This window comes from Aspergillus fumigatus, chromosome 2, assembly GCF_000002655.1.
Source record: "Aspergillus fumigatus Af293 chromosome 2, whole genome shotgun sequence".
In the NCBI taxonomy this organism is placed as follows: Eukaryota; Fungi; Ascomycota; class Eurotiomycetes; order Eurotiales; family Aspergillaceae; genus Aspergillus; species Aspergillus fumigatus.
In genome coordinates, this window is record NC_007195.1 from 2690331 (window position 1) to 2715024 (window position 24694).

Here is a 24694-nt window from a genome sequence, read left to right on the forward strand (position 1 = left end):
ACCGCGGAAAAATCCATCGCATGATGGTTGCTGGCTGTCCATGTCGGCCACCTCCGAAAGCCGCTTATTTGGACGGCTGCGGCCATCCTCCTTACTGTTCTCCGACATTTATCTTATCGCGCGGTTTATGGCATTTGGGAGCCCTGATATCTGGTGGTATTTTAGGCTGGCGACTCTCTGCAATCCATCGCATGATGCGATTATAGATTAAAATCCTTTGACGATGACGGTAGCTAGGATGCTCTTTGAATGACTGAGGTATACCTAGGGCGGCCTATCAGCATGGATCAAGATGGGCCAGCTACTGGACAAATGAACTGGGCTGATGATCATTTTTCGTCATGGACAATTTTAGTTCTGCAATGATGGTATATTACCCGTACTCTCTTGCTCTTTAAATCTGGAAGATGAGAGCCCTGCTTGGCTTTTTCGGGAGTCTGTCTGGACTGTGGACTGACCACATGGAATGACAGTGAGGAATCCAGGGAGACTTCCTGGATATTAAAATGTTGATTGTCGGGTATCAAGATGGTTGGCTATACATTAACAGAGATAAGTCTCAAAGTATCTGATAAGCTGCGTGTTCACAGCATTGCTGGAGCTCAACGAAGTTGAAGCAATTATCTAGCGCACCTCATCATTCTCATTGGCTGCTGATCCATAGCTCCACTGCTCTTGTTCCCATGTTCTCAATGAGTTCTTGAAATCATTGTCGAGTGCAGTTGTCATCGGCTTCCCAATATCATATCATTGGACTGGTTGGATCGAAAAAAATGAGTTAGGGTTGCTGCTGAGAGAAAGGCTCTAAGTGGACACATCAAAGTCTGCTACGCTACGTAGTTCGATGGCGCCAGCGGAACATTAACGAAGACAAGCCGACAACACACACTCGTTCAACTGCTTCTATTTGAACAGTATTCAAGCAGACGATGTTCTGCTCAAGCAACAAAGGGCATAAACGCCCTCCCTGGCTTCTACGAATACGGTCGTCCACGGCATTCATCATCGCCACAGTATGGACATCGTCGTTTACTGTGAGTGGGCATCTAACCAGTATTGGTACTCGTCTGGTCGTTGACCGTTTCTTCCAGGACTATTTCTTATATGCAATGGTGAGCAGTTACGGAATATACTGTCCTCGCAATTGCTGATATAGACGGCAGATTGTTCCAGTGATGCCAACCGCGCTAGTCGACAGGGCAGGAGTTCCATACATTGAACGTATGTCGTGCAGAATGCTGATTATCCCCAAAACGACGCTGCAGCTAACATCTCCCGTATCCAGGCGAATACTGGGTCAGCGTACTCTTGATGTGTGAGGCAGTCGTCGCGTTCATCTGCTGCCCCATATTCGGGTACCTCGTCGACATCGCACCCACCCGCCAGTTCCCCTACCTGTTCGGGCTCATCCTGCTCGGCGCCTCGATGGGGATGCTGGCGGTCGCACATACTGTGTGGCTGTTCGTAGTTGCGCGGTTGCTCCAGGGCGGTGCGACAGCCATGGTGGCCGTCGCGGGTCTTGCACTCATGACCGACTCGGTCTCGTTCGATAACCTGGGCCAGACGATCGGGTATCTGGGATCGTCGATCGCGCTGGGCTTCCTCCTTGGTCCATTGCTTGGCGGACTAGTCTACAATGCAGCCGGGTACAATGCGGTGTTTGCCATGGCGTTTGCGATTATCGGCGTCGACTTCGTGATGAGAGTGGCCGTGATCGAGAAGAAGGTAGCTCGCGCGTATTTGTCGGATTCGCCTGAGGAGAATCCACGTGAGGAATACCCGCAGCGCCCACCACAAATTTCGGAAACTGCAACGGGGTGGAGGAACATTGCTCTGTTGCGCATAGCCAGCCAGCCACGGGTAGTGATCTCGTCGTTCGCCCTACTCGTCCAGGGCATCTTATATTCCGCCTTTGACTCGGTACGCTCTTCATAGTCCCCTATTTGCACCATTCCAAGAGAATCCTACTCACCCTCATCAACCCGACAGACCATTCCCGTCTTTGTCGAGGACAGATTCGGCTGGAGCCCCTTTGGCGCAGGGATAGCTTTCCTCCCTTCAACCATAACAGCGCTCTTCGAACCATACTTTGGTAAGGCATCCAGCCAGCCAGCCACATAACCCCCCAGCACACTCTAATCAGCAATCACAGGCTCCATCTCAGACCGCTACGGCGCCCGCCTCGTAACCTTCACCGGGTTCCTCCTCCTCTCCCCACCGCTCATCACCCTCCGCTTCGTCGAATCCAACACAACCCCACACATCATCCTCCTCCTCTCTCTCCTCACCCTCATCGGCCTGTTCATCAACGCCTGCGTGCCCGCGCTATACGTCGAAACGCAGCAGGTCCTCGAGGAAATGGAGCGCGCGCGGCCGGGGATCTTCGGCAAACGAGGGGCCGTGGCGCAGGCGTTCGGCATCCAGACTATGTCCTCGTTTATGGGGATGTTCCTGGGTCCGCTTTGGGGTGGGTTTATTGAGTATCAGTTTGGGTGGAATACGATGGCGTGGACTCTTGGGTTGTTGGCTGCGGTGACGGCTGTGCCGATGCTTTGGCTGAGTAATGGGGCGCCGGGCGAGGTGGTTGAGGGGATGGAGAGGGAGAGGGAGAGGTTGTTGGCGGGGGAGAGGAGAGAGGTGGCTGATGGGAATGTTTGAGTGCGAATATTTCCTATACTTGTACTGTCCTCTATGTATGACCGTAGTATCTGTAAGATTATGCTTTGACATCGAGACGCTCTTCTACGACCTTCAAGTCATGTGCACCATATTCGTCCGAACCCGCGAAAGAGAGAACAAAACGAAAGGTCTTTATCAGACAAACCTATCAGATATGTGAGGTGTACACTGGTCAATTGTCATGATTCAATGTTCAGTGTCCCATATACATACAACAAATTTATATCCTCATGTACAGACGCATCGATAGATGTACTCTCGAGACGGTCAAAGACAATGAGCGGAGTAATGGTAGGCAAGAAAGAAAATAGTGAAGATAGATGAAGCACAAGTGCTTTTCTTCAAAAACCCCACTCCCGGTCCCCCGCACAAGCCTTTCAATCGAAAGATGCAAACGCCCTTCAACACCCAAACCAATGCCAATCACTCAAACGCCCATCCATAATAGAATTTTGCAGTCATAAGGATCATCAAGTTGGATGAACTTTCCAATGAATCAGAGCTAACGCAGATCAAAGGCTCAACTGATCAATGCTCCCGACTCGTCCACTGCCTCCCAGTCGTCCGCCACCTTTGGTCACCATCCCTAACCGGTAGAAGCGCTCCTCTCCTGTCGCCGTTCGACCGCCAATATACCACTTCTCCGGGCCAAGGGCATCCCGGAAGCCTCCAGATCCACTGGAACTGTCACTCCCTCGCCGTTGGCGGTCAGGACCATCCGCGATGGGTATGGGATTTGACGAGGCAGGTGTAGGCGGGGAAGACGGAGCTAGAGGGGTCGAGATGGAAGAAGCAGGGGATTCTGTACTCGGGGAAGTCTGATTCAGCGACGGTCGAGGGTGGGAATGAGGTCTAGCATGTGAAGATGCGGCAGCGGCAGAGGACGAGTGGTGATGATAGTGGTGGTTCGATGCTGCGTGCACGGCAGTAGTGGTAGAGGAGGATGATTGCTCTGCTGAAGTGCTCGCATTCGAGCCGGCACCGGTCTTGGTGGCTATTGCTCGGGCCCCTTGAGAGATCTGAGCGGCAGAGAGTGAGGACGATGGACCTGCGGCGGACTGACTGCCGGCTGTCGAGGCCTTGTACGTCGACTGGGCCCGAAACGCCGCCAGAAAGTTGGACAGAAAAGGCCGATTGGTGGACATGTTGGACATGATTCTGTTCAGCTTCGGAAGTTAGCAGTCTGTCAAGTAGCACTCGAACGGGAAAGACTCTAACGAGAAACGTATCCTTAATCCAACCTGTCCCCGCGGGTTCGCAAAAGGGCCAGAAAGAACCTAAATCACGTATATTTCTCGAATGGAGCGATGGGATGTAGTAGACTTGTAGTGGCGGTAATTCGTCGGCTTCAGTTCTGGTAGCGGTAACGGGAGGAAGAGGGAGAAGGAACAGATCAGGCAGAGAAATGCCTCCGGATCGACTACTTAGTATTCAGCCTGCGTGGGACGAACTAGACGAACGAATCATTCGGAAATCTGTGATACCTTACTGTACAAAGTAGATAGAGCAAGACGTGCGGTTTTTGAGACGAAGGATTGCCCCAAAGTCACTCCAAAGTAGTTGACCCGCAGTGGTGCTTGCCGCCGGACGAGCCAATCAGCCGTTGCTGATATCGCCCCAGAGGAAAAGAGACTCGGCGGTGACGTCTTCACTCGCTTTACACAGTAAGTAGATAGATACTCTTAGGGTCCGTTAGTACGAACACTGCGCTGAGAAGGAAAGACAGTTACAAAAAATGAGAGCCTGGGAATTTTGACTTGATGATAAGGGAGGCAGGAACTGAAGAACGGATCGCTCAGACTGAATGGCTCACTTCAGCGGCTTTACGTAGAAGTCATGACCCTGGGCAGGGAATACTCGGGGGACCTAACATGGTGACGGAGGGGAACCGTGGGGTTAGACTGGCTTCTCTTCTACGAAATTTACTCCGTACTCAATATATCACGAGCGGAAATCGCTAAACATATCGATCATCACATTCTAGAGAGCGTGTAGATACCCTGCATGCGATCTGAATTATCCGATGGATGAGATGAAGGAAAATCTAGACGAACGGCAGCTCCAGCTTGAGGTAGGGAAATATCGGAACCAGAAGCGCATCTCCGCACCGGGCAGAAGGGAAGTCCAGCAGTGTTGCACATGTGCATCTCCCTCTTGAAGATGATGTCCGTTTGACTTCACTAAGAGGCCGGACAAGCGTCTCGAGTGCCTACAAGATAAATTTAGTAGTCAGGTAGAAAATTGGTAGCGTATTTTTTCCCATTTGCCCATCTTTTGCAGGTTAATCGAACATCGACTGTCTATAGATCTATTTTCTTCTTTTCAATTCTTCCTTTTTACCCCCTCCCTTCTTTCATTCCGTGTTCCCATTGCTCGTCTGCCCCATGCTGTCTTTGTCAGAAAGCAACATGCACAAGCGTTGTTTGCCTTCTCGTATCCGACTTGGTCGAATCGACAATCGTAGTCGATCCAACCCGATCGTAAGAAGGAAAGACGAACATGACTCGAACACACAGGAATGCAAACCCTAGCACATAGCACGTATAGAACTGTCTCATATGGCTGACAAGAGATCTTAGCACTCAGAGCAAAGACGGCGACGGTCGGCCGTTCCGTAACGCAACCAGCCTCCGATCGTATGAAAAATATGATCCTCGAGAGACATGACACTCTCTTATTTTGCACAGAGGAGATGGCAAACATAACAAAGGAGGGGGCAAGGGTAACAACAAAATGAGAATGAAACCATAAAATCACACGCACACGCACACAATGTAATGAAAAAACAAAAACAGGAAGATAAAAACACCAGAAATGTCTCTTGGACCAAATCAAGCTCATATGTCCGAGCAGAGCGTACAGAATCTACTTACATGGTCGACAGGGAAATGAAATGCGGATCTGGACGGCCGTAAAGTGATGCAATCAGAACTCAACGACTGTCCTTCCCCGCGCGCGTTCGGCGTTTGAAAGTACAGGGAGGTCATGCGAATCGAGACCTGAAGACGACGGCAATCTTCCTTTAAGGAATGTCGCATCGATATGATGAGGAAAATTGAACAACACAAAACACAATAACACATGCCCAAGTCTATTTGTGGACGCCGGATAAACCACACACCGACCCATCTCCCACTCGTAATGGAGTCGGAGAAAATCAAACCCGATTCAGAACCGCCGTAATACTGCGCTCGCCGTAGAAAAATGCTTGACCGGAAGAACCCTTTCATTTTTGGAGGAGAAAAAGAAATGACCCGTTTGTTGTAGAAGTTGCGAAAGTAGACCTCGTATGAGTTTCCAGACGGTAGATCAGGCCCAATGGAAAACCTGAAGGAACAATATCCATAGGCTTCACTACCAGTCGGGTCGCGACCATCCCTTGAGCCATTGACTATTGTCTGGCAGCTTGAACGGTGCCTGGGTGCAAGAAAATTAGAAATTTATTCTTAAAGGTTTATTCGAGCATAGCCACGCGCGTTCTCATTTTACTTACCATCGCCACCGAGAGTAGTAGAAGCCAAGTATAAACCGTTCATTCCACCTTCTTGAGGGCCAGCCGTCGTAGTGGTAGGGTAGAACTTTCGTTCAGTTTCAACCTGGGCTTGGATAGGCTCCTGGCCGGATGCCATGGACTGGGGGAACACCTGATTGATATAGCCGTCGGAGGCTCCAGCCTGGAACATGGAAGTCCAATCAAGTCCACCGCCATGATTCGGGTCGGGTCCGGGCATCATGGGACGCTTGGGATCAACGACGGAGGGTTTCGCCTGTTCAAGGGTAGGGCGGTCAACATTCAGCTGCTGGTTAGGTGCTTCAGTGCCAGGCTGCACAAGGTACGGGTTCTGCTTGGGAGTAGCCATCCACGATGCTCTCTGATGAGCTTGTCCATGAGCGTAGGCGTCGTCTGGCTGACCACGGCCCAGTCCATTGACAGACTGCATCGTAAAGCCTAGAGGCTGCTGGTCCGTGAAACCTGGTCGGCCTGCACCCAGACCGTTCCCGTTCACGGCCCCCTCGCTGAAGGTCGCACCCGCGATGCCATTGGAAGGCGGGACGGTACTACTGACTTCCTCCTGTAAACTTTTTGCAGTATTTGCTGCAGCTTGAGCCTGAGACCGCTTCAAATGTGCCTGAGGATGCGACAAGTGAGTCGCCCCTGTGGGGTTACCGCGTCGGATGGAGCATTTCTGGAAATGGCGCTTCAGAATATCACTGCGAGAGAACGTGTCCTTGCAGAGAACACACATGTACGGGCGATCACCAGTGTCTAGAGGGTGAGATTATTTGGTTAGCCAATGCCTAACAATGATAGTTGGAATACAAGCACTCACGTCTTAGCAAATGGCGCTTCAAGTGTTTAGCGTGAAGGTATGTCTTGTTGCAATGAGGGCAGGGGAACTTTCCATCCGCGTCCTTGGCCGGAATCGTCGTGTTTTTGGCGGTGCCATTGACACCATTGGTGACAGGAGCCACGCGGCCCGGAACGCTCGGAAGAATACCACGTCGGCCTTGAGATCCAACCACTTGAGTGCGTGGAGGTTCCTTTGCACCGTAAGCTCCGGCACCGTTTGCAGCTGCCACCGGATCGGGGTTCATCCAAGGCGAGGCCTTGCCGTCGGGGTAGCTGAAAGCGCCAGATGGCATACCATTGAAGTCGGGGCGGCGATCCCGTGGTGGAGCGGGCGCAATTGGTTGTGGGTAAGTCTGCGCGCTCGAAGCAGGTGGTAGCACATTGTGAGGAGGAGGAGGATAGTGCTGCGATTGTTGTGCCTGCGCTTGGTGATTGTGGTGGGAGAGGAAGGTTGAAGGCGGTAAGCTACCCACCGTGGTATGAGGCATGATGGGTGCAGCCGATGACGCGTAAACATCATGCGTAGACGCGGGATATCTCGACAGATCCGGCCGGTATGGTGGCTGACCCATGTAGGAATGAGGGGCAGGAGATTGACTGTGATGAGGCTGCAGCGGAGGAAGGGTGTGCGGCTGAGACACAGGGTATTGAGGCTGCATGGTGTACTGAGGCATTGGCATGTTCGATATGGGTGTCGAGGAAAGAGGCGTGGAGCCTTGGGGAAGGCTGGTGGATGGAGGCCGTGAAGGGTGAGATCTAGGATCCATCATGAAGCGGACGAGGGGTTGGTGAAGACGCGAGAGGGGAGATATGATAGGGCTGAACTGGACAAGAGGTTCACGGTATCCCGTTCATCGATCACAGACCAAGACAATCCCTCTTCCCTGACGGTTTTCGAACAGGAAGCGAAGCTCAGCAGATTACTGGAATTCTTTCAATGTCACCCAGCTTCAAGTGGTGACAACCTTTGCTTAAACTTTCTTCTTCACTTGTTCTTCCAGTAAAAATCACTGAGAAATTTTCCCTCCTGTACCGCGGAGGAGAGTACGGTAGGACAAGGTCGGTTGCGACGGAAAAGGCGGTCCCTCACAACAATCGACAGCTGCGGCGAGGATGAAACTGTTTGAGCAACAATGGATGTGTATAGGATCGAGTTCGACTCCACTGCAGAAGAAGAGTGTCAGGATTGAAGTCGAATGCTTAACCTGAATTCCCCACGGTCACCCACAAGAAAATCAAGTTCTGTGGGAACTTCTTTTTATCCGCACGTTGTCAGAAGAGTCAATGGTTCTGTATCCACCAGGGAAGCGGCGTGTAAGTGGGTCTAGCACAACCAGCAGTGCTAGAGTGGGCAGAAAACTAGCCAAAATCTGCTTCGCGTCAATAGCTGCGTGAGATGGGACCAGGATCCTCGGATAGGGACGGTGTCTGATCAACAACAACAGATGAAGGGCTGTAAAGAACAACGCGTATAGGTGCGGAGTTTAGGAGAGTGGAGGAGAGGGAGGAAGGGAGAAGGGAAAAAGAAAAAGTACAAGAGTTTGATAGAAAATGACCAAGGGCAAAGGTAGAGAAGAGGAAAAAAAAAAAAAAAAAAGAAAAAATTTGAAACCCAAAAAAAAAGATTAAAAATAAAATAAAAATGGAAGGGAGAAATAATAATAATAATAATAATAATAATTCAAAAATACAGCACCAAGGTACGTACGGTGTTGCCGTCTGGGTGGTCAGTGGTCACGGGGAATGGAGGGGGGCGACGACAACGGCGGCGTAAAGTATAAAAAAAGAAAGTTAGAAAAAGACGTGCGAGAAAAACAGAATTGAGTAGGAGGACTTACTAGGAACAAATTGGGTGGCACCTTTTCGGGGGAGAAAGGGAAAGGAATAGATGAATAGATAGTTGAGAGAAGAAAAAAGGATGAGAGATCAGATAGTTTACATAGTAGATACCTAGTACATACCAACGACGACGGGCGGTGGCTGATCGTCACTAACTCTGGGAGGCAAAACGAGGAAAACGGTCACAGAAGCACAAAGCAACAGATATTAATCTGACAACGGGGCGATTTTTCAGCATTTTACGATCAATTAGTTATCATCATTTCTATGATTGCTGAAGACTGCAAGAGGTCCAAACTGGTAACCCACTTCGACTTCAAGAAAAGCATCTCAGATTTCAAACTTGTAAATATTGCAAGGAGGTACGGAGTACTGTACGTTGTAATAGTAAGTACGTAAGCAAGCACTTACCGTTTGGAGCAGTTGTGTGCCGTTGACCTGATTCGCGCTTCGTCCGGTTCCCGATGATCCAGCACCCCAGAAGCCGAGCTTCGAAGGGTTGTAGAGAGAAAATTGCCTTGATTTTTAATGTACCAAACATACAAATTTCTGATTTTTGGCACCATTGGTGAATGCTCGTGTACTGCCGACTTCTTGTAATTCTGTGACATAATTTTCCAGCACTTGGCACCTGAGTGATTAGTTCTACCATTCTTTTCCCTGCTAAAGTATGGAAACGGTCAAGCCCTGAAAAAAAACATCCAATAAATTTCATTGCCAGCACAGGGAAAACGGCAAAATCGGCCCATCACCTAATCAGATTTAATTCCGAATGCTGACTATCCGGAAAGCAGGAGGTGCAGAATTGAATTTAGTTGGCAGCGGCGGCAAGCAGGGGAAAATCATGATGGAAATCGCTGTTTGGTTAGTGAGATTTGTTATCACTACCTACCTTATAATACCTACCTTCTGTACTTCGTGGTAACGATGAATTCTAAAATCTTCATATCATTTCGGCTTCCAATAATTTTCATTCCAAATGCTAAAACTACCCAAATCCGTGCAACAATTCCGTGACGAGTGTGGGTTGTTGACAGGGAGAGGTCGGGCGTGTTCCGAAGACAGTTGTCCGGAAGTACCAGGGTGGTATACTTACCGCATACAGACACGTAAAAGATACTTGGCGGTGACTTGTTCACAGGTGACGTGCCACGGTTCTTGAGAAGCCTGCCAATCTTGAACCAGAACGCAAGCGGTTGTGTGCTTTTCTTTTAGTTAAGCCAGATTCTGGCCTTTGATTTATCGCGCAATCAGACAATACCAGATCTTGAGAGGCATCCATATTTCAGCACTGAAGTATGTCTTAACCAATATAGTCATAGTCTACTTTGATATGCAGCTGATTACCTACACGACAAGAAATATATATCTCAAGGAAAATAATAGAATGGATTATTCATTACCAAGATTGTAGTTAGGTAGATCCTAAAGTTGAAGGGGGGGGAGCGGAAGAAAGAGGAAGCAAGCCATTCGCCCTATGCCATGCATGCCACCTTGTTGTGGGAGGCTGGAAGGAACTTAACCTATGGTCTATGCTGTTTTCAGGACAAGGATCATGCTTCCATGGTGAACCTGGGTCTCTAATTATTCCATAATAATTGATAGGTATAGTTATCTCGTCCACGACAGGGGCATACGTAACCGTACTTACCAAGCGATGCTCTGATGGCGTTCAGTTCCTCTCTGAGGCTTTCTCATCCGACACGAATTGGCTGATCAAAATTATTTGTGCTTTTTAATTACTTATTGCTGGCTTTCAGCGCTTCTGTTGTCTGATTATTGTTCCACAGCTTTCGTTGATGTTGTCAAGCTTAAGCTCAAGTGGAGGGTCTCCAGCTCTTACATCAGTTCTCCGCAATTGACAGTCCCGCCCTTCCAAAATGTTCTTCAGGGGCTCTACGGGATCCTCATGACACATCCACATTGATCCCACATGCGAGGATGGTAGCTCGCAGTGGTAGAACCTTATCATGGTCATCACCGCCATCGAGAGAGTGGAGTGGTACATGTTCGGATTCTATATACAGTGAACATGATCAACCTGAATATGGGTCATAGCCCACCTACTCCATCTTTTGGCATGTTTAGATCTCGCTGAGAGCATGGGGTGCCTTGCAGGTTATTTTGGCGATACAAATGCCTGTTAGTTTGGACATTACTTGACCAAATCCTTCCCTGTAAATATATCATTATGGGACGGTCTGTGTAGAGTATTAATTTATGGTCACTGAGACATATTGAGACAGCGAATACTTTCTGATGCACCGATACCAGAACAATATCTTGTAAACTGCCAATGCCAAAATATTGTCTACATAAAGACTCATGACCAGGAGTCGTCGACAAAGTACCAACTCCTCCTGTCCTGTCTAGACCCTGTCTTTCTGCAGTGTCACTACTGTGGAGCGCAACGGCTCACATAGATGATAATGCATCTCGGGACTCCGCATTGAAGTTTGCTTTCAGTGAATATGATCATGCAATTGGATTCTTTCTCCTGGTTCACATATAAAACTGCGCGTGAAGATACATCAATACAACCAAAGTACCATGTCATGGGGTCTTTTCTCAAAGAGGTTCTATCAGTTCCATTGGACGAGACTCGAAAGATTTCCCACCATTCGACCTTCGAGCCGAAAATAGAAGCGAGAACGTTCTCTGCTCTAAGAACAACAACAATAAGATGACCAAGTGTGAGTACGCACGCATTACGACAATCCTCATGCAACAATATTTTCAAAAATGGCTGATCACTGTCATCGGCCTTAAAAGACCATCTAGACTCTTTATAGCATCACTCTTGTCCTCGCATTCTATTCAGTCCTGCTCCGTAGTGAGACCACACACTTGCAATTATGCAGTAGTATCTACTCCGTAGCAACCGGACAGAATGCAATGGAGGATGACAGTACAGCGTGTCTACACTACCGTAAAGTACCCTACCTATTGCCCGACTTAATTACCGACCGAGAAAAAGCTCGACCCAAACCGTCCAATCCTAATTTGCTCATCCATGGTTCTGGTGTCGTGGTCTTTCGCCACCATCCCAATGAGGAAAGTATGATGAATCATATCGGCAATAGACGGAGAGTCCGTCAGAGATTTTGATTCTTGTTACAATGCAATTACCAGACCGTCATCGAATCGGTCAACTGGAGTGCAATTGACCGGGATAGGAGTTGTTATTGTGTCAAGAAGTCCCAATATATAATGTTTAGCTGTTTACTTCTATAACTGTAAGATCATGAGATGGGCCCATCATCGATTAGACCCAACAAGCCCAGCGGTTATTCTCCACCAGAAGAGTTTCGCTGAGAGCTTCTCCCGCTTCGATTGTGGACCACAACGGCACAGCCAGAGGCGGGACCTTTGCATAGATCATTTCTTCAAGCTTGCCTATCTGATCTGCTTGGGGATATATCGATAGGCGTTCAAAGAATGATATTCATCAGACAACGAATGAGAATGGGAATGAAGGAGCATATCTGTCTCCTTTGCATAATCAAGCAATCTAGGTAATACTCATATACACCATAATTTCAAGCCATTTCTAGGGCAGTCAACGTACTGTACTCCGTAATACCTCCTAATACATTCCCCGTCCTGCGGTGCACAGAAGGAGCGCGCCAATATCGTTTCTCATCCTAAATTCCGCCTACCCTTGCTAGTCTGTTACCTCAGGCAGCTACCAATACAATCCGTAGCACGACAGAGTTCTATCAACGATGGTCCATGCCAGTGGAGGAATTCCGCGACACGATCAATAATTGTTATCAGAAATACGATACAATGTCCTATTCGATACAACGAATCATACTTCCACAAGAAGCCAAAATGGAAGTCAATCCAAAAGCTTATTAGTTAACAATGTACAGATATTGCACTGCGAGTTTGAATTTTTACCTCGCTCGAGTTGCCACTTACGGTACAACCATGGTTACAAACAGCAACGTTTCATCACTCCAGGGCCCAACTGCCTATGTGAGATGTCCGAGGATAATAGGGCGATGCGTGATGCATCCCACTGCCCAGGATTAGAATGCAGGTCGCCCAATGTGGCGGTCCAATCCCGCTAACTTGAAGGGGATCCAGCTCCACTTGAAGAAGCCCTGGTCCGCTCATCGAAACTTCCACGGAAGGACAACTCAATGGGTGGTCTAATCGTCCAATATGCAACTAGCACTTGGCGGTGTGGCCTAATCTGTACTCTGTTTTACCATACATCCGCGCTGAGGATGATTCTTCTGCCAATCTCCTCAGGATCATTATTATTTCATAATCTGGTTTGGTTGCTTGACCTTTTCACTAATTGCGCAAACCTTGGACAACTCATCAAGGTATTGGGACTTGGGGTTACATGGCTGTACTAAGCCATGCTAACCGCTTAGGACGTTTTCTCTCACTCCGTATTCCGTGCTCTGTGGTTTTTGCGTACGGTAGTAATGTGAATCTTCAAAGAGAGATTGTCCCAACGAAGCAGGAGCCGATCGCGTCTGATGCTCCTCGCCCCTAACATACCTAAAGTTTATCAAACTTGAATGACAAATGCGAAAGATCCCGCAGTCAACAACCGCTCAGGTTTCTTCCTACGCTACCGAGTACGGAGTACATGAGGATAGATTGTTCAGTCCATCACGCTACATACAAATCTAAAAGCCTTCCGATCCATCCGGAATTTTCTCGGCCCAGGGATTTCCTCGGTAGTTTTGGCCCTGTTAAAATGGATCGGAGTAAACCCGAAGAAAGATCGCCTAGTTTTCAGGTCTGACAGTTAGCCAATGAGAAATTTTAGAACCTTCGAAGGCGAATGCGCCACCCACCTCATGCCAAGCGGAGTCTTGACTTGTTCGGGTAGTTGTGCGCGCTGAATTTGTCTGATTTGTTGAGGGGTTGAGGTCACCTAGGTTGTATCTGCCCTAGGTTAGCACTAGGGGTGTTTAGCTGATCTTATCTGCATAGCTGAGTAATCAGCTTATCTGCATATTGCTTATGCTTAGAGGGACTTTGCCTACAGTACGCCGAAGGGAGCCCCGCCTAAAACAACGTCATTGTTTACAGGATCTAATGGAGTACAATTGCTTGCACGTTGTCGATCACCTTGATACATAGGGGCCAGCAATCAGCATTTCGTACTAAACGGGGGATGCCTAGGTAGTGTTCCTAGTTGTATCAGATCATCGGTCTCAGCCGCCTCTTATCATCACTAGCCGCGTCATAAGTAACAGAAACGAAGAAGGTACTCCTTACCACGCAGCCCCTCAGTGCCTCTCTGGCTTGGGCCGTGCACTTGCACCCTCTCTGCCTCTCGACATTAAGGAGTTGATATTAAGGAGTTGAGGTTAGATATAGACTTTCCCGAGACAACTGCCCTAATATATGAAGCTCCGCCGTACCACTACTATAACCCCTTTTCACACCGTGATCTGATCCGACAAAATCGCATCATGCCAGTAATCTGGAGGGAGGTCATCGTCTAAGAGGTCCTTGTCTACCCCTCTAGGTCGTAACAATAGTGCAAATATTGTTATCTATAAACCCCTGTCAATCCTTGAACCGAAACGGCGCAATGATCGACAAATTGAGTAAGCTACACGCCGTGGAGCAAAATTATACTTTCCTAGCCTGGATAACCTCATTGAGCCACATGGTTGGATACTTGGTACTCCGTAGTGTGTTGTAGCTTGCAACGGACCCCACGACAGTTTGTAGGCTGACGCCTGAAACCTATAGCCTGAGCATGTGGATGCCGCTCTTTCAGTGAGAGGATACCACTAGCAGTCTGCCGCATTGCATGTGCTGTAGACTGAGTGACTGTCGGGTGACTTTTCGGCAAGGCAAGCACGGAATAAAGCTTTGTAATCGATAGGTAATGGCCCTTGTGAAATCAACAATATGTGAGATAGTAGGATCGGGTTACCTGCCCCTGAATTTCACCAGTAAATGAAGCTATATCTGATACAGAGTACGGAGTAGACATGGGGGTTACTATATTTATCAGACCTGATTACTTTATATAGACCGAGACATGGTACAGACGGGAACAGCGGAATCAATCAATGTCCTTCATGAGTTTCATACTGCGTAGTTGAATACAATGTCTCTATTCCGGACTCACGGTTGACTCGATCTGATATGCGATCCACTGTTGTAGTCTAGACTCATTTATTCAGACTATTTTGCCTGCGGCATGTGGGGTTTTGAGCACCTATCGACGCAGCTATCATACTTTATGCAGATATTCCATTCTTCCAGGATGAAGTGGAGCTTGCAGGCTGCATCAAGCCAGTGGAATGGTCGGTAGAGTCAATCATGCACGGTTTTGCTAACCTCATCCTATGCTCCCAATGGCCAGGGTGATAAGCTGGGTGGGACCTTTGGATAAGATGGATTGGCAGCAGAATCGCGTATCCTGGGGCATTGCAGTATTGAGACTATAGAAGATAGTGGTATTCGCATGCAGGAATGGGGAAGATATATATGTATATATTCTCTTCCGAGGAAGTCTTGTTCTGATGTTTTAGTGAGCGTAAGAACAATGTTCTTCAATGACTTTGTCTTCTGGGCATGGGACTCTACTTATTGGGGATTCAAGACAGTCCGAGTTGCTACCTTATTGAGAAAAATATATGTATATATATGATCTAAGCCTCAGTGCCTTCTTTAAGACCGACAGTCAGTTGAGTAAGCGCATATAAGCTCTTATGGAAGAATGTACGCATTCAGTATGTCATCACTTTTCATTAGGACAACGTGCAGCTACGTACGGGTTGTAAGCGTGGTAGGGGAATTACATGTAACTATGGTTACCGACAGAAGACTACCTACACATTCGAAGACTTGCTCGCTGCATCTTGACTTTGGCTCCGTTGGTCCTCCGCCTCCACCCCCACATCCACGATCGCCTCCACGCCATGGATAACATGCTCCACATTGATTTTGGGACCCTTGAACCACCTGCGTGCATCAATGACCCACCAGATAGTCACCGTCAGCATCGGCGCACCCCAGACCAGACAAGTCCAGTTCATCTGGTCAGGGATCAAATCCGCCCCTCTCACGCTGGGAAGACACAAAATGGGCACCATCAACAGAACAAACAAGACGCCGAGCCCTCCAATCGCCGGACCAAATGGGCCCAGGTGCCATGGCCCCTTTTGGAAGCGGTTCCCCACGAAGAACACCCGGATAGAAATGGGTATGGTAAAGGCGACAAACTGTGCAATGGCGCCAATAGAAAACAAGGCTCCGATGGCCACATCGCCCGCCAGAATAAGAAGGCACATCAGAATACCCAGAACAGTGTTGAGGATAACGGCGTTGACAGGAGTCTTGGTCCTCTCGTTGACCTTCTTCCAGATTCGTGACAAGGGGAAGCAATCATCGCGAGCGTAGGCGTAGGTCACTCGCGATGCGGCAACCATGCAGCCTTGGCCCATGGAAAACCCGCAGACAATGGTAAGTCCGAGAATGGCCATGGCTGTTTTGCGCGGCATGACTTGTAGCAAGTACGATGCCCAAGGTTGTCCGAGATCCGAGTCAATTACGGCCTCGATGTCGAGGACAGTGTAGGCGACTACCAGCTGCAGAAACCAGCCCATGAGGCCGCCGACCCCAGAGGTCATCACAATGGCGCGCGGCGAGGCGACGTTTGCATTCGAGCATTCCTCGCTCAGATGGAAAGGCGAATCGTAGCCTGACATTGTCCAGATGACACCGACAAAGGTCATGAGCACAGCCACGCCGTCCGGAAACTCCGTACCGTTGGTGATGGTGCCCCATACCTCTTTTGACGGATTGAATTTCGGTTCGTTCTTCGTACCCGCAGGAATGGCAATGAGGACGACAACGAGAGCCATCATGTTGAAGGTGGAACCGTATGAATTGAACCTCGCGACCCATTTCGTCGGCATGCTACTGATGAAGCTGTGGATGATCATGATCAGCGTAGTGAGGAGGAACGTCTGCCAGCTGGTTGGGATATAGTCCGGGTTGGAAATCGATGCAGCTGCCAGAATCATCGCCGCCAATGCAAAATCTACCGACGGCGCTGCTGTGATCTGGCCAATCCAGTTGGACCAACCTGTCAGCCAGGCTGCAAAGGGTCCGTACCCTGGAGGTGCGAGAACTGCCGCTGCGTAGTATAAGCCACCACTAATCCAGTAAGTCATTCTATTTCATCGACGATACAAGCAAAAATGGAATGAACTCACCTCGTCGGCATTGCAGAACATAGTTCAGCCATTGCCATTGCCACACATTGAATGAAGATCATGGCGATGATCCACCCCCAGACCATGCCTGCTGTTCCCGCATAACCCATTCCTTTAAGCCACTGTCAGCGCCGGGCACATGCACCGTGATAGGAGAGCAAGGCCTTATTACCATAGTATAGGGTGCTCGCGAACGAGGGAAGGAGCCCTAGCACGGCAAAGCTGACGCAGAACGTAGTCCACAAAGAGAACTCTCGCTTGAATTCTTGCTTGTAACCCAGGGCCACAATCACCCGCTCGTCCGCGTCCATCTCATGATCCGTGTACGGGATATCCCCGTTTGGCAATACAGACGTGACGGGATCGTGGTCGACATCTTGATAAACCGCCTGTTTTGAAGCGACCTTAATGGACGACATCGCGTAAGCTTCCAGTCTATTGCAGTCTTGCTCGTGTCCACGGAGGAAAGAACAATGGTAGTAGAAAGGACAAGCTCAAGGCGTCTCAGGACCTTCTTAAAGCGAACAAATCTAGCCTTGTGTAACCATCAGACTTAGTTCAGATGATAGCACCTTGCATGAGCTGACGCTTGTCGCTCGACAAAAATAGTAGGGATGCCTAGCAGTAGATATAATCATCCACACCGACCGTAAAGCCCTCACGTCGGCACGAAAACCAGAGTCTCGGGCCATTGCTGTCGATAGTGAGACCAGACTACCTGGGAGATAACGTGGAAGATTAGGGTGAATGAGGGGAAGAGTTTCTGATACGCTGGCGGGATGGTCACGATGGGATCTCGACTATCAGAGCTGCGACAGGATCATCACCCTCAATGTGCGGGTCATATTGGGGTGTCATGTCGAATGAGACTAAATCCCCCGCCCTACTGCTGGTTTAATGCTTAAGGAGTATGGATGACCTCGTAGATATCCTCCTCAAGAGAAAGCTTGGCGAGGAGTCCAACCCAAGGGGGAATCTTCAGCCGGCGCGGATGCAAACGAAGCCCAGGGAGATTCGACAAGGTCAACAAGTGACTAACAAGCCGGAAACATCAGAGCAAATTCCCTTATCAATTCGAGTTGAATAAGCTGTGTTCGACTTGCCAGAGAGTCACAGGTGGCTGATAACAGGAGGAGAGATACGTGTGCCAGATAAGCGCCCCTGTTCGTTTTCGTTGTATTCCGGGGAAATGCGGTCAAAGCGGCCGGAAGACGCTGGTTTATTGGACAATCTCGTTCTCTCTAGAACAAAAGTAGCATGACTTCAGTTATCGTCAGGCTACACCTGCCTATGTGGGAAAGGAATCGACAGGCTTGATGGAATGGTACTTGACAGATGATGATAGGACATGCCCGCAAGTGTGGCTTCGGTGCTGAACTTACCAACGCAGGAAAGACCTCCAAGCGAAGGCCCAGGTCACTGGTACTAGTGTAATAATAAGACCCCGGGGTTATTCGAACAGATCGTAGTCATAAATATGTTGCTGTTGCTTGACATTTAAGCCTTATTTTGGTGCCAAAGAAGGAAAGAGAAGGAGAAAATCTTGATGGTGACCAGGCGTGTCTATGTGCTATCAAAAAGCCATCGCTATTCTACACAATACAGTACCGAATCCTTGTTTTCACCACTAAGCCGGTAACGCAAGCAGATGACCAACCATACAAGTGGCATTTCGCGTCAAGGAAAACGGCGCGGAAGTTGCAAGACGTTTAGAACGGCTAGTATACGGTCAGAAAATCATCACAACAGTTTCTAGCATGATTCAAAGGTACGTACGTTGTCCTCGGCAGGGATGCTGCGGTCGAAGTACTCGTCAAGGAAGGGAACCTTGCGCAGGATGTCGTTGCGCACACGGGGCACTTCACCGAAGAAGAAGAGGGCGAAGGCGCCAGCAGCAACACCGAAGGTGGAAGCAATGGTAGCGCTGCAGACAAGAGCATGTTAGAATGGAGCGGTGATAAGACGAGGGTGTAAGGTTTCTGGAAGCCTGTCCGCTCATATAGGATCTTGATAGAAACATCAAAGGTGAGACTCACTACTTGGTGGCCATGTTGACGCTCACACCCCCGAAGTGGGCAGGAACGTAGTACCTAATTTTCACCAAGGACCACAGTCAGTAAAGCCCTGTTTCCATTGTTCGTATCTCTGCGACAGCCAGGCTGTGCTTTTAAGTGACGAAGACTCATCGAATCGCCAATTCGGACATATATATGGGGGCTAGATCACTTGTCAATGAACAAAAGATCGACCCACGATCTGGACAGTCCATAGAGCCCCGCCCGAACACCAAAATGCCTCCCATGTGACATGCCTGGTAGGGTCTCAATGCTTGAGGGGGTTCTCACTTGGGAGCGAAAGGAGAGCGGTAGGCGCCAGTAGACTGGGACGCAGCGCGACGGAGAGTTTGCGAGAACTAGAAAGGCAGGAAATCGTCAGTAATTGAACACTCTGCCCTCTTCTTCCACAGCATCGGGATGGCATGTCCGGCTGAAGGCCGTAGTTTTGCGGGTAAGCAATATTCATGTGGCCCTCGCAAGCCTGCCAAAACTCAATCGACAATAATCGTTTCCATACAACACGTACCATCTTGTTATTAGTTGTGTATAAGTGCACTGGACACGAGGACTACTCCAGCGATGGAATGCACGACGAGAGCAATGGTTGTTCGACGAAAACCGAGAGGCTCCGATGTTGCAACTTGCGGCAATCCCGCGGCCAATCAGCAGACACAGTACCACTCACGTGACAATGACGGCGTCAAATAAGAGGCTTTGGATTTCCGATTCTTTTAAATAGGTATAGAGATAGGCAGAGTCAAGACGACGTGGATTGATGGATACTGAGAAGACATTATGAATCTGAACTAAGAAGAAGCACACAAGGCAGGAATATGATGCGCATAGACAGACTATCGACCAAGTTATTTGAGTTATTTTGTGACGACACTTCACACCATCTTCTCCCTGCTCATAGGAAACAGACATGTATTCATTTGCATAGCTGTCTATGTGTCTTTTTCCCGCGGTGTATTGACAAATCCCCCAGCGTTTTCCTTTGTAAGGTGGACCACATGCCAACACCGCTTCAATCAAATTCAAGCAAAGTCAACGATAACGAAAAAAGAAAATGGGTTATATAGGGAAAAAGAAGATGAGAGAGGCGTCGTCCATACTGAAAGAAGAGACCCATTTAGTGATAATGGCACAACCGAGAAGGGCAATATGAAGATACGCAGTAAAAAAACAACAGAGAGGAAAACAAAACCTAACTGTACAATGCGCTTGATGCCGACGATCTAATCGACCTTTCCGGTGCCGCCCCCATTCAGTAGACCTTCCTTCCCATCGAGACGGAAAAAGCCGGCACTATTGCTCTGAACCGCGCCGAGGATGCCACCACGACTGAGGCCACGTTTTGCCAGCCTTGCTCGAGCCAAGTAAGTGACGGCAACAATGCTTATGGTCAACAATGCGACGAAAATGATGGGATGGCCGGAAATAAAGGACCGAGTGACGAAGAAGATGTATTCGAATGTTCCGACTGTGGACTTAGGCTTCAACTTCGACGAGTCGGCGATGACTAGCGGAATCGTTTCGAGGATGGAGGTTCGCGAGGCCATGATCGGAGCTCCACTAGAAGTGGCGTCCCAGTAGCGTCGATTCTGTGGAGATGTGGTCAGCAATGGCAAACACAGTAGTTCTTGAATGATACTTACATCCTGGTCGTTAATGATGACCCGTTCTCCGTTCTCGATATCGATACCAAAAGTGGTCCTCAGCCACCGTTCCCAGAACTCGCCATCAACCCAGGCAAATCCAACTTGCTTCTTGTCATCTTCCCGGATGGAAATGCGCATGTTCTTAGCAGCCCGCAAGGCACGTTGGTCATTGCGGTCTTCTGCCTCCTCGATACGTAGCTGCTTAGCATCCCTAAGTTCTTGCCTCTCCAATCGGAACAACTGGGTTTGTTTGTCCATCCACTCCAGAGCGGCGCTCTTTAATTCTCTCTTGGCAAGGATGAAATCATCCGAGCGACGCCTGCTCAGAATCCCAAGAACAACATATTTCCCGTCCATGATCTCGCGGGCGTTAGAGACCGTGAGTTCAGGGACAATAGGCAGCCAAACAGAGCGCATCCAGTTCAGAATCTGGCGGACGTCCCGCATATCCTTGGGAGCCAGAGCATTATAGTAACTGGGACGTCCATCTCGGGAGACTAAGAGACGAGGCCAGGTTGTGATCTTGAACCGCTCGGCGAGAGCCGCACTGCTTGTCTTGACCAATCTGGCGTGACCCACCAGGCTGAGAGTCAAACGTTCCAAGGCCTCAAAATCTTCAGATGTCGTTGCGTGGTCGTAAAAGTACAGAAATATCACTTCTTCCTTTTCTTCCAGCTGCTTGAATTGAGCTGCGTCGACATCTTGAACACCAGATCCAATGTCTACAGCCTTCTTTGCGTAGTTGACCAAATCGCCAAGACCGCGTAAACCGGTGTATTCAACGCGTTCGCCACCACGGAAGAAGTACATTGTCGGGTAGGCGTTCACCCGAGCGTCCTTGCAAAGCCTGGGCTCTGCATCGCAATTCACCTCTCCAACGTTGAGGACATGCTGCATCTCCCGGGCCATTCCCTGCCAAACAGGCGCCAGTGCTTGGCAGTGATGGCACCACGGAGCATAGAACTTGACGAACCAGGGATCTCTGGTAGTTGTGACCAGCTTTTGAAAGCTCTCTGCTGTAAGAGGAACGGAGATACCTTGAGGGTTCGCAGGCGCGGATGGTTTCGAGTTCACCTTAGGGGTAGCAGATTTCACCGGAGCCTCTGCGCTGGCGAGCTGAGCGACTTGTTCATTATGCTTCTCACCAGCCTTGACTCCCGCCACACGGTCCTTGTCCTTGGCGGCTGGAACGTCCGGCGCAGCTTCCGTGTCTACCTGTTTGTCGCCCGGTTTGGGAAGCTTTACGCCCTTCGGAGGACGAGAACCAGGTCGGATTGATTCTAGCTTGCCTTCAATGAACTCACTTAGACCTTCCATGGTCTTCGCACCCTCGAACTGTTCAATCAATTTGCCATTATGGTAAAGGGAAAATGTCGGAAACCATTTGACATCCAGCCTCTTGCAGAAATCCGAAAATGCAAGACAGTTCATCGAAGCGAAGTGAAAGTTGTAGAAATTTTGGAAGGAGTTAAGGGATTGAGTATCAGACGGCTCGGAAGAGGAAGATATCGGTTTAGATGTCTAGCACATGTTAGACAGTGACCCAGTACGAACATGCCGAACGTGGATTGAGCACTCACATAGTAGTATTCGTATAGAGTCTGCCATGTGGGAGCGATCGCCTTGCAATGGGGACATGACGGAGAATAGTGCTTCACAAACCTGTTTCCTGTTAATAATACTATATCAACGGTGAATGCTACGGGTACAGTAGCCACAAACCAGTAACCGTTTTTGGTAAGCTCCTCAAAGTTCTCTGGTGTCAACTCTTTCAGGGGCGGCACTTCGACGCCATTGAATGTTGTCGACACCGGCTCCGACTCAGTCTTTTCAACCGGTTCCGCTCTTTTGACGAGGCGATTGTTCGCAAGATTAAGATCATTCGCGATGCCGCCGGAAGGAATGGCAAAAGTTGGGATAGAGAGAAGCGAAAGGAACGACCACGCCAGCAAAGAGGACCTCATACTGGCAGGCGTTCAAGGTCAAAGACCCGGAAAGCAACAGGTTAAGACTGAAAACGAAAGTCGAGAATTGTTAAAGAAGAAGGGGCTGAAGTAGATTTCACAATAGGCACATTGGTCCAAACTCCACATTTATCGAACCGCTCAATCCAGAGGCAGGCACAGTCAGAGCGCAGTAAGCAGTGTAACAGAAGCAATTGCTGATAACAGAGGGACTGAACTGCGAACTGCGAACTGGGAGATGAATTTAACCCTCAGAATGGATGAGAAGGCGGGTGAGTGTCGACGCCCCCTTAGCGCGTTGGCTACTAAAGTCCAAGTAGACCTCAAGCCTGGCCCCATGAATTAATTCGCTGGAGGGGACTAGACTACCTAAGACTGGTTACTGCATTATGAGGCCCCGGAGTCATTGTTTCTCCGCTAACCGACAGAACCTCAACCTTCGTACAAATCACTCCGCAGGATAGTCCGGCTATTGTCGATTCTCTTGGCCATTGAGGGCGAACACTGAATTACTCTGGGCCAACTCTCTTCTATCCCCTACATATCCTCAGATCACCATGAGATCTACGTTTCGATTGCTGGCCAACGTCAAGTCGGCCCGGTACTTGGAGCCCTTTGCTCCTACCGGCTTGACCGGCCTTGTCACCCACCCCAGCCCTCGTCCCACCCTAATCCACCTCTACAGGACCACCTTGGAGAACTTGAAGAGGTTCCCAGAGTCCTCCGTCTACCGGCAATCCACCGAAGCACTGACACGCCACCGTCTGCAGATCGTTGAGTCCGTTAAGCCCCCAGGTTATGATGCTTGGCTAGAGCGCGTGAAGAAGGCTGTCAGTGCCGAACCCGAGCGCTTCGCTTCTCTCCGGCTCGCCGATGGAACTTATGCGGGATTTATGCGCAATGATGGAACCGACAATCCCCGTGGTGAAGAGTGGGATGGTGAAGCCTTGGAGCCAACCACGGAGGGACCTGCTCGTACGGCAGAAGAAGAAGCACGGTGGCACAAAGCTATTGAAGAAGCGACTGCCACAACACAGGCGAAAGATTCAGACTTTGCTACCGAACAAATGAAGTGGGAGAATGAGCCAGCCCTCGAGGCAGAACAGTACGTCGACCTACGCCCTTATTCTGCGGTCACTAGCAGGGCAACTGACCATAGATCGCAGGATTGCCGAGATTGAGAAGCAGATTGGTGCTGGTCTGATTGAAGAGGTCATCCAGGTCGCCGAAAATGAGCTGAAACTTGTCGACGAAATGTACAAGTCTAAAGTGTAAGTTTTTGCTCCCACCCTACCCCTAGGGAGCCGATACCTAATGCTTTACAGGTGGGAGGAACTAGAAGAGAAGCCTCGCCCGGGCCAGTGGGTCTATTTCGATCGTGTCCCCCCTTCTTCGCCTTAATAGACTTCTGACGTCGCATATTATGTGTTCGAATGAAAATTACTTGTATTTATTAGCCAACGTGGCCCTACATTTGAATGGGCACCCATTCGAGACAATTACATTCCGTTTCTATGAATTTGAGGATCCACTATTGGTTATAGTTGCGCCGCATGGGTCCTACACGCTGGCTCCTGCCTGTGGAACGAGCCTGTATATGGAGTGATGGTGATGATGATGTTGTCCTCTTGGATAACGAGTTCTGCGTAGTAGAACCTGGCACACACCACCTGAACTCAATTGAAGGACGTCAGAGTAGCCCGCTTCAATCTTCTGAGGATGTAATTGTCTGCGTTGTGAGGATGCACCACAGCGATTACATCGTCAAGTGAATGAGTGGGCCAAGCCCATCGAGTTCCCTCAGCACATGCCACATTTGTGAGTGCGCGCATTTGCACCATTCGATAAGTCGGAATCTTACTGCGAGATCATTTCTGGTTCTGAACTGCCATTTGCGCATAATAGTCTCTGAATGCCAGGTCCATGCCCCTGG

The 24694-nt window shown here is 49.2% G+C and overlaps 7 protein-coding genes across 7 annotated transcripts; 2 read left to right on the plus strand and 5 right to left on the minus strand.

Annotated features, from left to right (window-relative positions):
* Positions 1 to 267: 267 nt before the first annotated feature.
* AFUA_2G10530 (MFS transporter) lies at positions 268 to 2658 on the plus strand (the record flags this gene model as incomplete). The annotated part of the gene is made up of 6 exons (XM_077804152.1): positions 268 to 1034; positions 1092 to 1112; positions 1164 to 1221; positions 1286 to 1920; positions 1990 to 2092; positions 2153 to 2658. The coding sequence occupies exons 1-6, from the start codon at positions 930 to 932 to the stop codon at positions 2656 to 2658; spliced, it is 1428 nt and encodes a 475-aa protein (XP_077660315.1). The 5' UTR covers positions 268 to 929.
* Positions 2659 to 3191: 533 nt separating this feature from the next.
* Positions 3192 to 4260, minus strand: AFUA_2G10540 (uncharacterized protein; the record flags this gene model as incomplete). Its single annotated transcript, XM_750294.2, has 3 exons — positions 4164 to 4260; positions 3898 to 4088; positions 3192 to 3837 (listed from the first exon to the last, which is right to left on the minus strand). Exon 3 carries the CDS (start codon positions 3831 to 3833, stop codon positions 3192 to 3194), a length of 642 nt encoding a protein of 213 aa, XP_755387.1. The 5' UTR covers positions 3834 to 3837; positions 3898 to 4088; positions 4164 to 4260.
* A 649-nt stretch (positions 4261 to 4909) lies between these two features.
* On the minus strand, positions 4910 to 8889 carry AFUA_2G10550 (C2H2-type zinc finger protein). Its single transcript, XM_750295.2, has 4 exons — positions 8869 to 8889; positions 7011 to 8400; positions 6173 to 6946; positions 4910 to 6096 (listed from the first exon to the last, which is right to left on the minus strand). The coding sequence occupies exons 2-4, from the start codon at positions 7798 to 7800 to the stop codon at positions 6071 to 6073; spliced, it is 1590 nt and encodes a 529-aa protein (XP_755388.2). The 5' UTR covers positions 7801 to 8400; positions 8869 to 8889; the 3' UTR covers positions 4910 to 6070.
* Positions 8890 to 15587: 6698 nt separating this feature from the next.
* On the minus strand, positions 15588 to 18361 carry AFUA_2G10560 (amino acid permease). The gene is made up of 3 exons (XM_750296.2): positions 17252 to 18361; positions 17080 to 17191; positions 15588 to 17020 (listed from the first exon to the last, which is right to left on the minus strand). The coding sequence occupies exons 1-3, from the start codon at positions 17496 to 17498 to the stop codon at positions 15691 to 15693; spliced, it is 1689 nt and encodes a 562-aa protein (XP_755389.1). The 5' UTR covers positions 17499 to 18361; the 3' UTR covers positions 15588 to 15690.
* Positions 18362 to 18542: 181 nt separating this feature from the next.
* Positions 18543 to 19770, minus strand: AFUA_2G10580 (cytochrome b-c1 complex subunit 10). The gene is made up of 5 exons (XM_001481615.2): positions 19663 to 19770; positions 19425 to 19492; positions 19116 to 19169; positions 18856 to 19003; positions 18543 to 18797 (listed from the first exon to the last, which is right to left on the minus strand). Exons 1-5 carry the CDS (start codon positions 19663 to 19665, stop codon positions 18789 to 18791), a joined length of 282 nt encoding a protein of 93 aa, XP_001481665.2. The 5' UTR covers positions 19666 to 19770; the 3' UTR covers positions 18543 to 18788.
* Positions 19771 to 19886: 116 nt separating this feature from the next.
* On the minus strand, positions 19887 to 23105 carry AFUA_2G10590 (putative disulfide isomerase). Its single transcript, XM_750299.3, has 4 exons — positions 22520 to 23105; positions 22378 to 22459; positions 20795 to 22318; positions 19887 to 20740 (listed from the first exon to the last, which is right to left on the minus strand). The coding sequence occupies exons 1-4, from the start codon at positions 22759 to 22761 to the stop codon at positions 20375 to 20377; spliced, it is 2214 nt and encodes a 737-aa protein (XP_755392.2). The 5' UTR covers positions 22762 to 23105; the 3' UTR covers positions 19887 to 20374.
* A 54-nt stretch (positions 23106 to 23159) lies between these two features.
* AFUA_2G10600 (complex I NDUFA5 subunit family protein) lies at positions 23160 to 24674 on the plus strand. The gene is made up of 3 exons (XM_750300.2): positions 23160 to 23866; positions 23928 to 24032; positions 24087 to 24674. Exons 1-3 carry the CDS (start codon positions 23319 to 23321, stop codon positions 24160 to 24162), a joined length of 729 nt encoding a protein of 242 aa, XP_755393.1. The 5' UTR covers positions 23160 to 23318; the 3' UTR covers positions 24163 to 24674.
* The last annotated feature ends 20 nt before the right edge of the window (positions 24675 to 24694 follow it).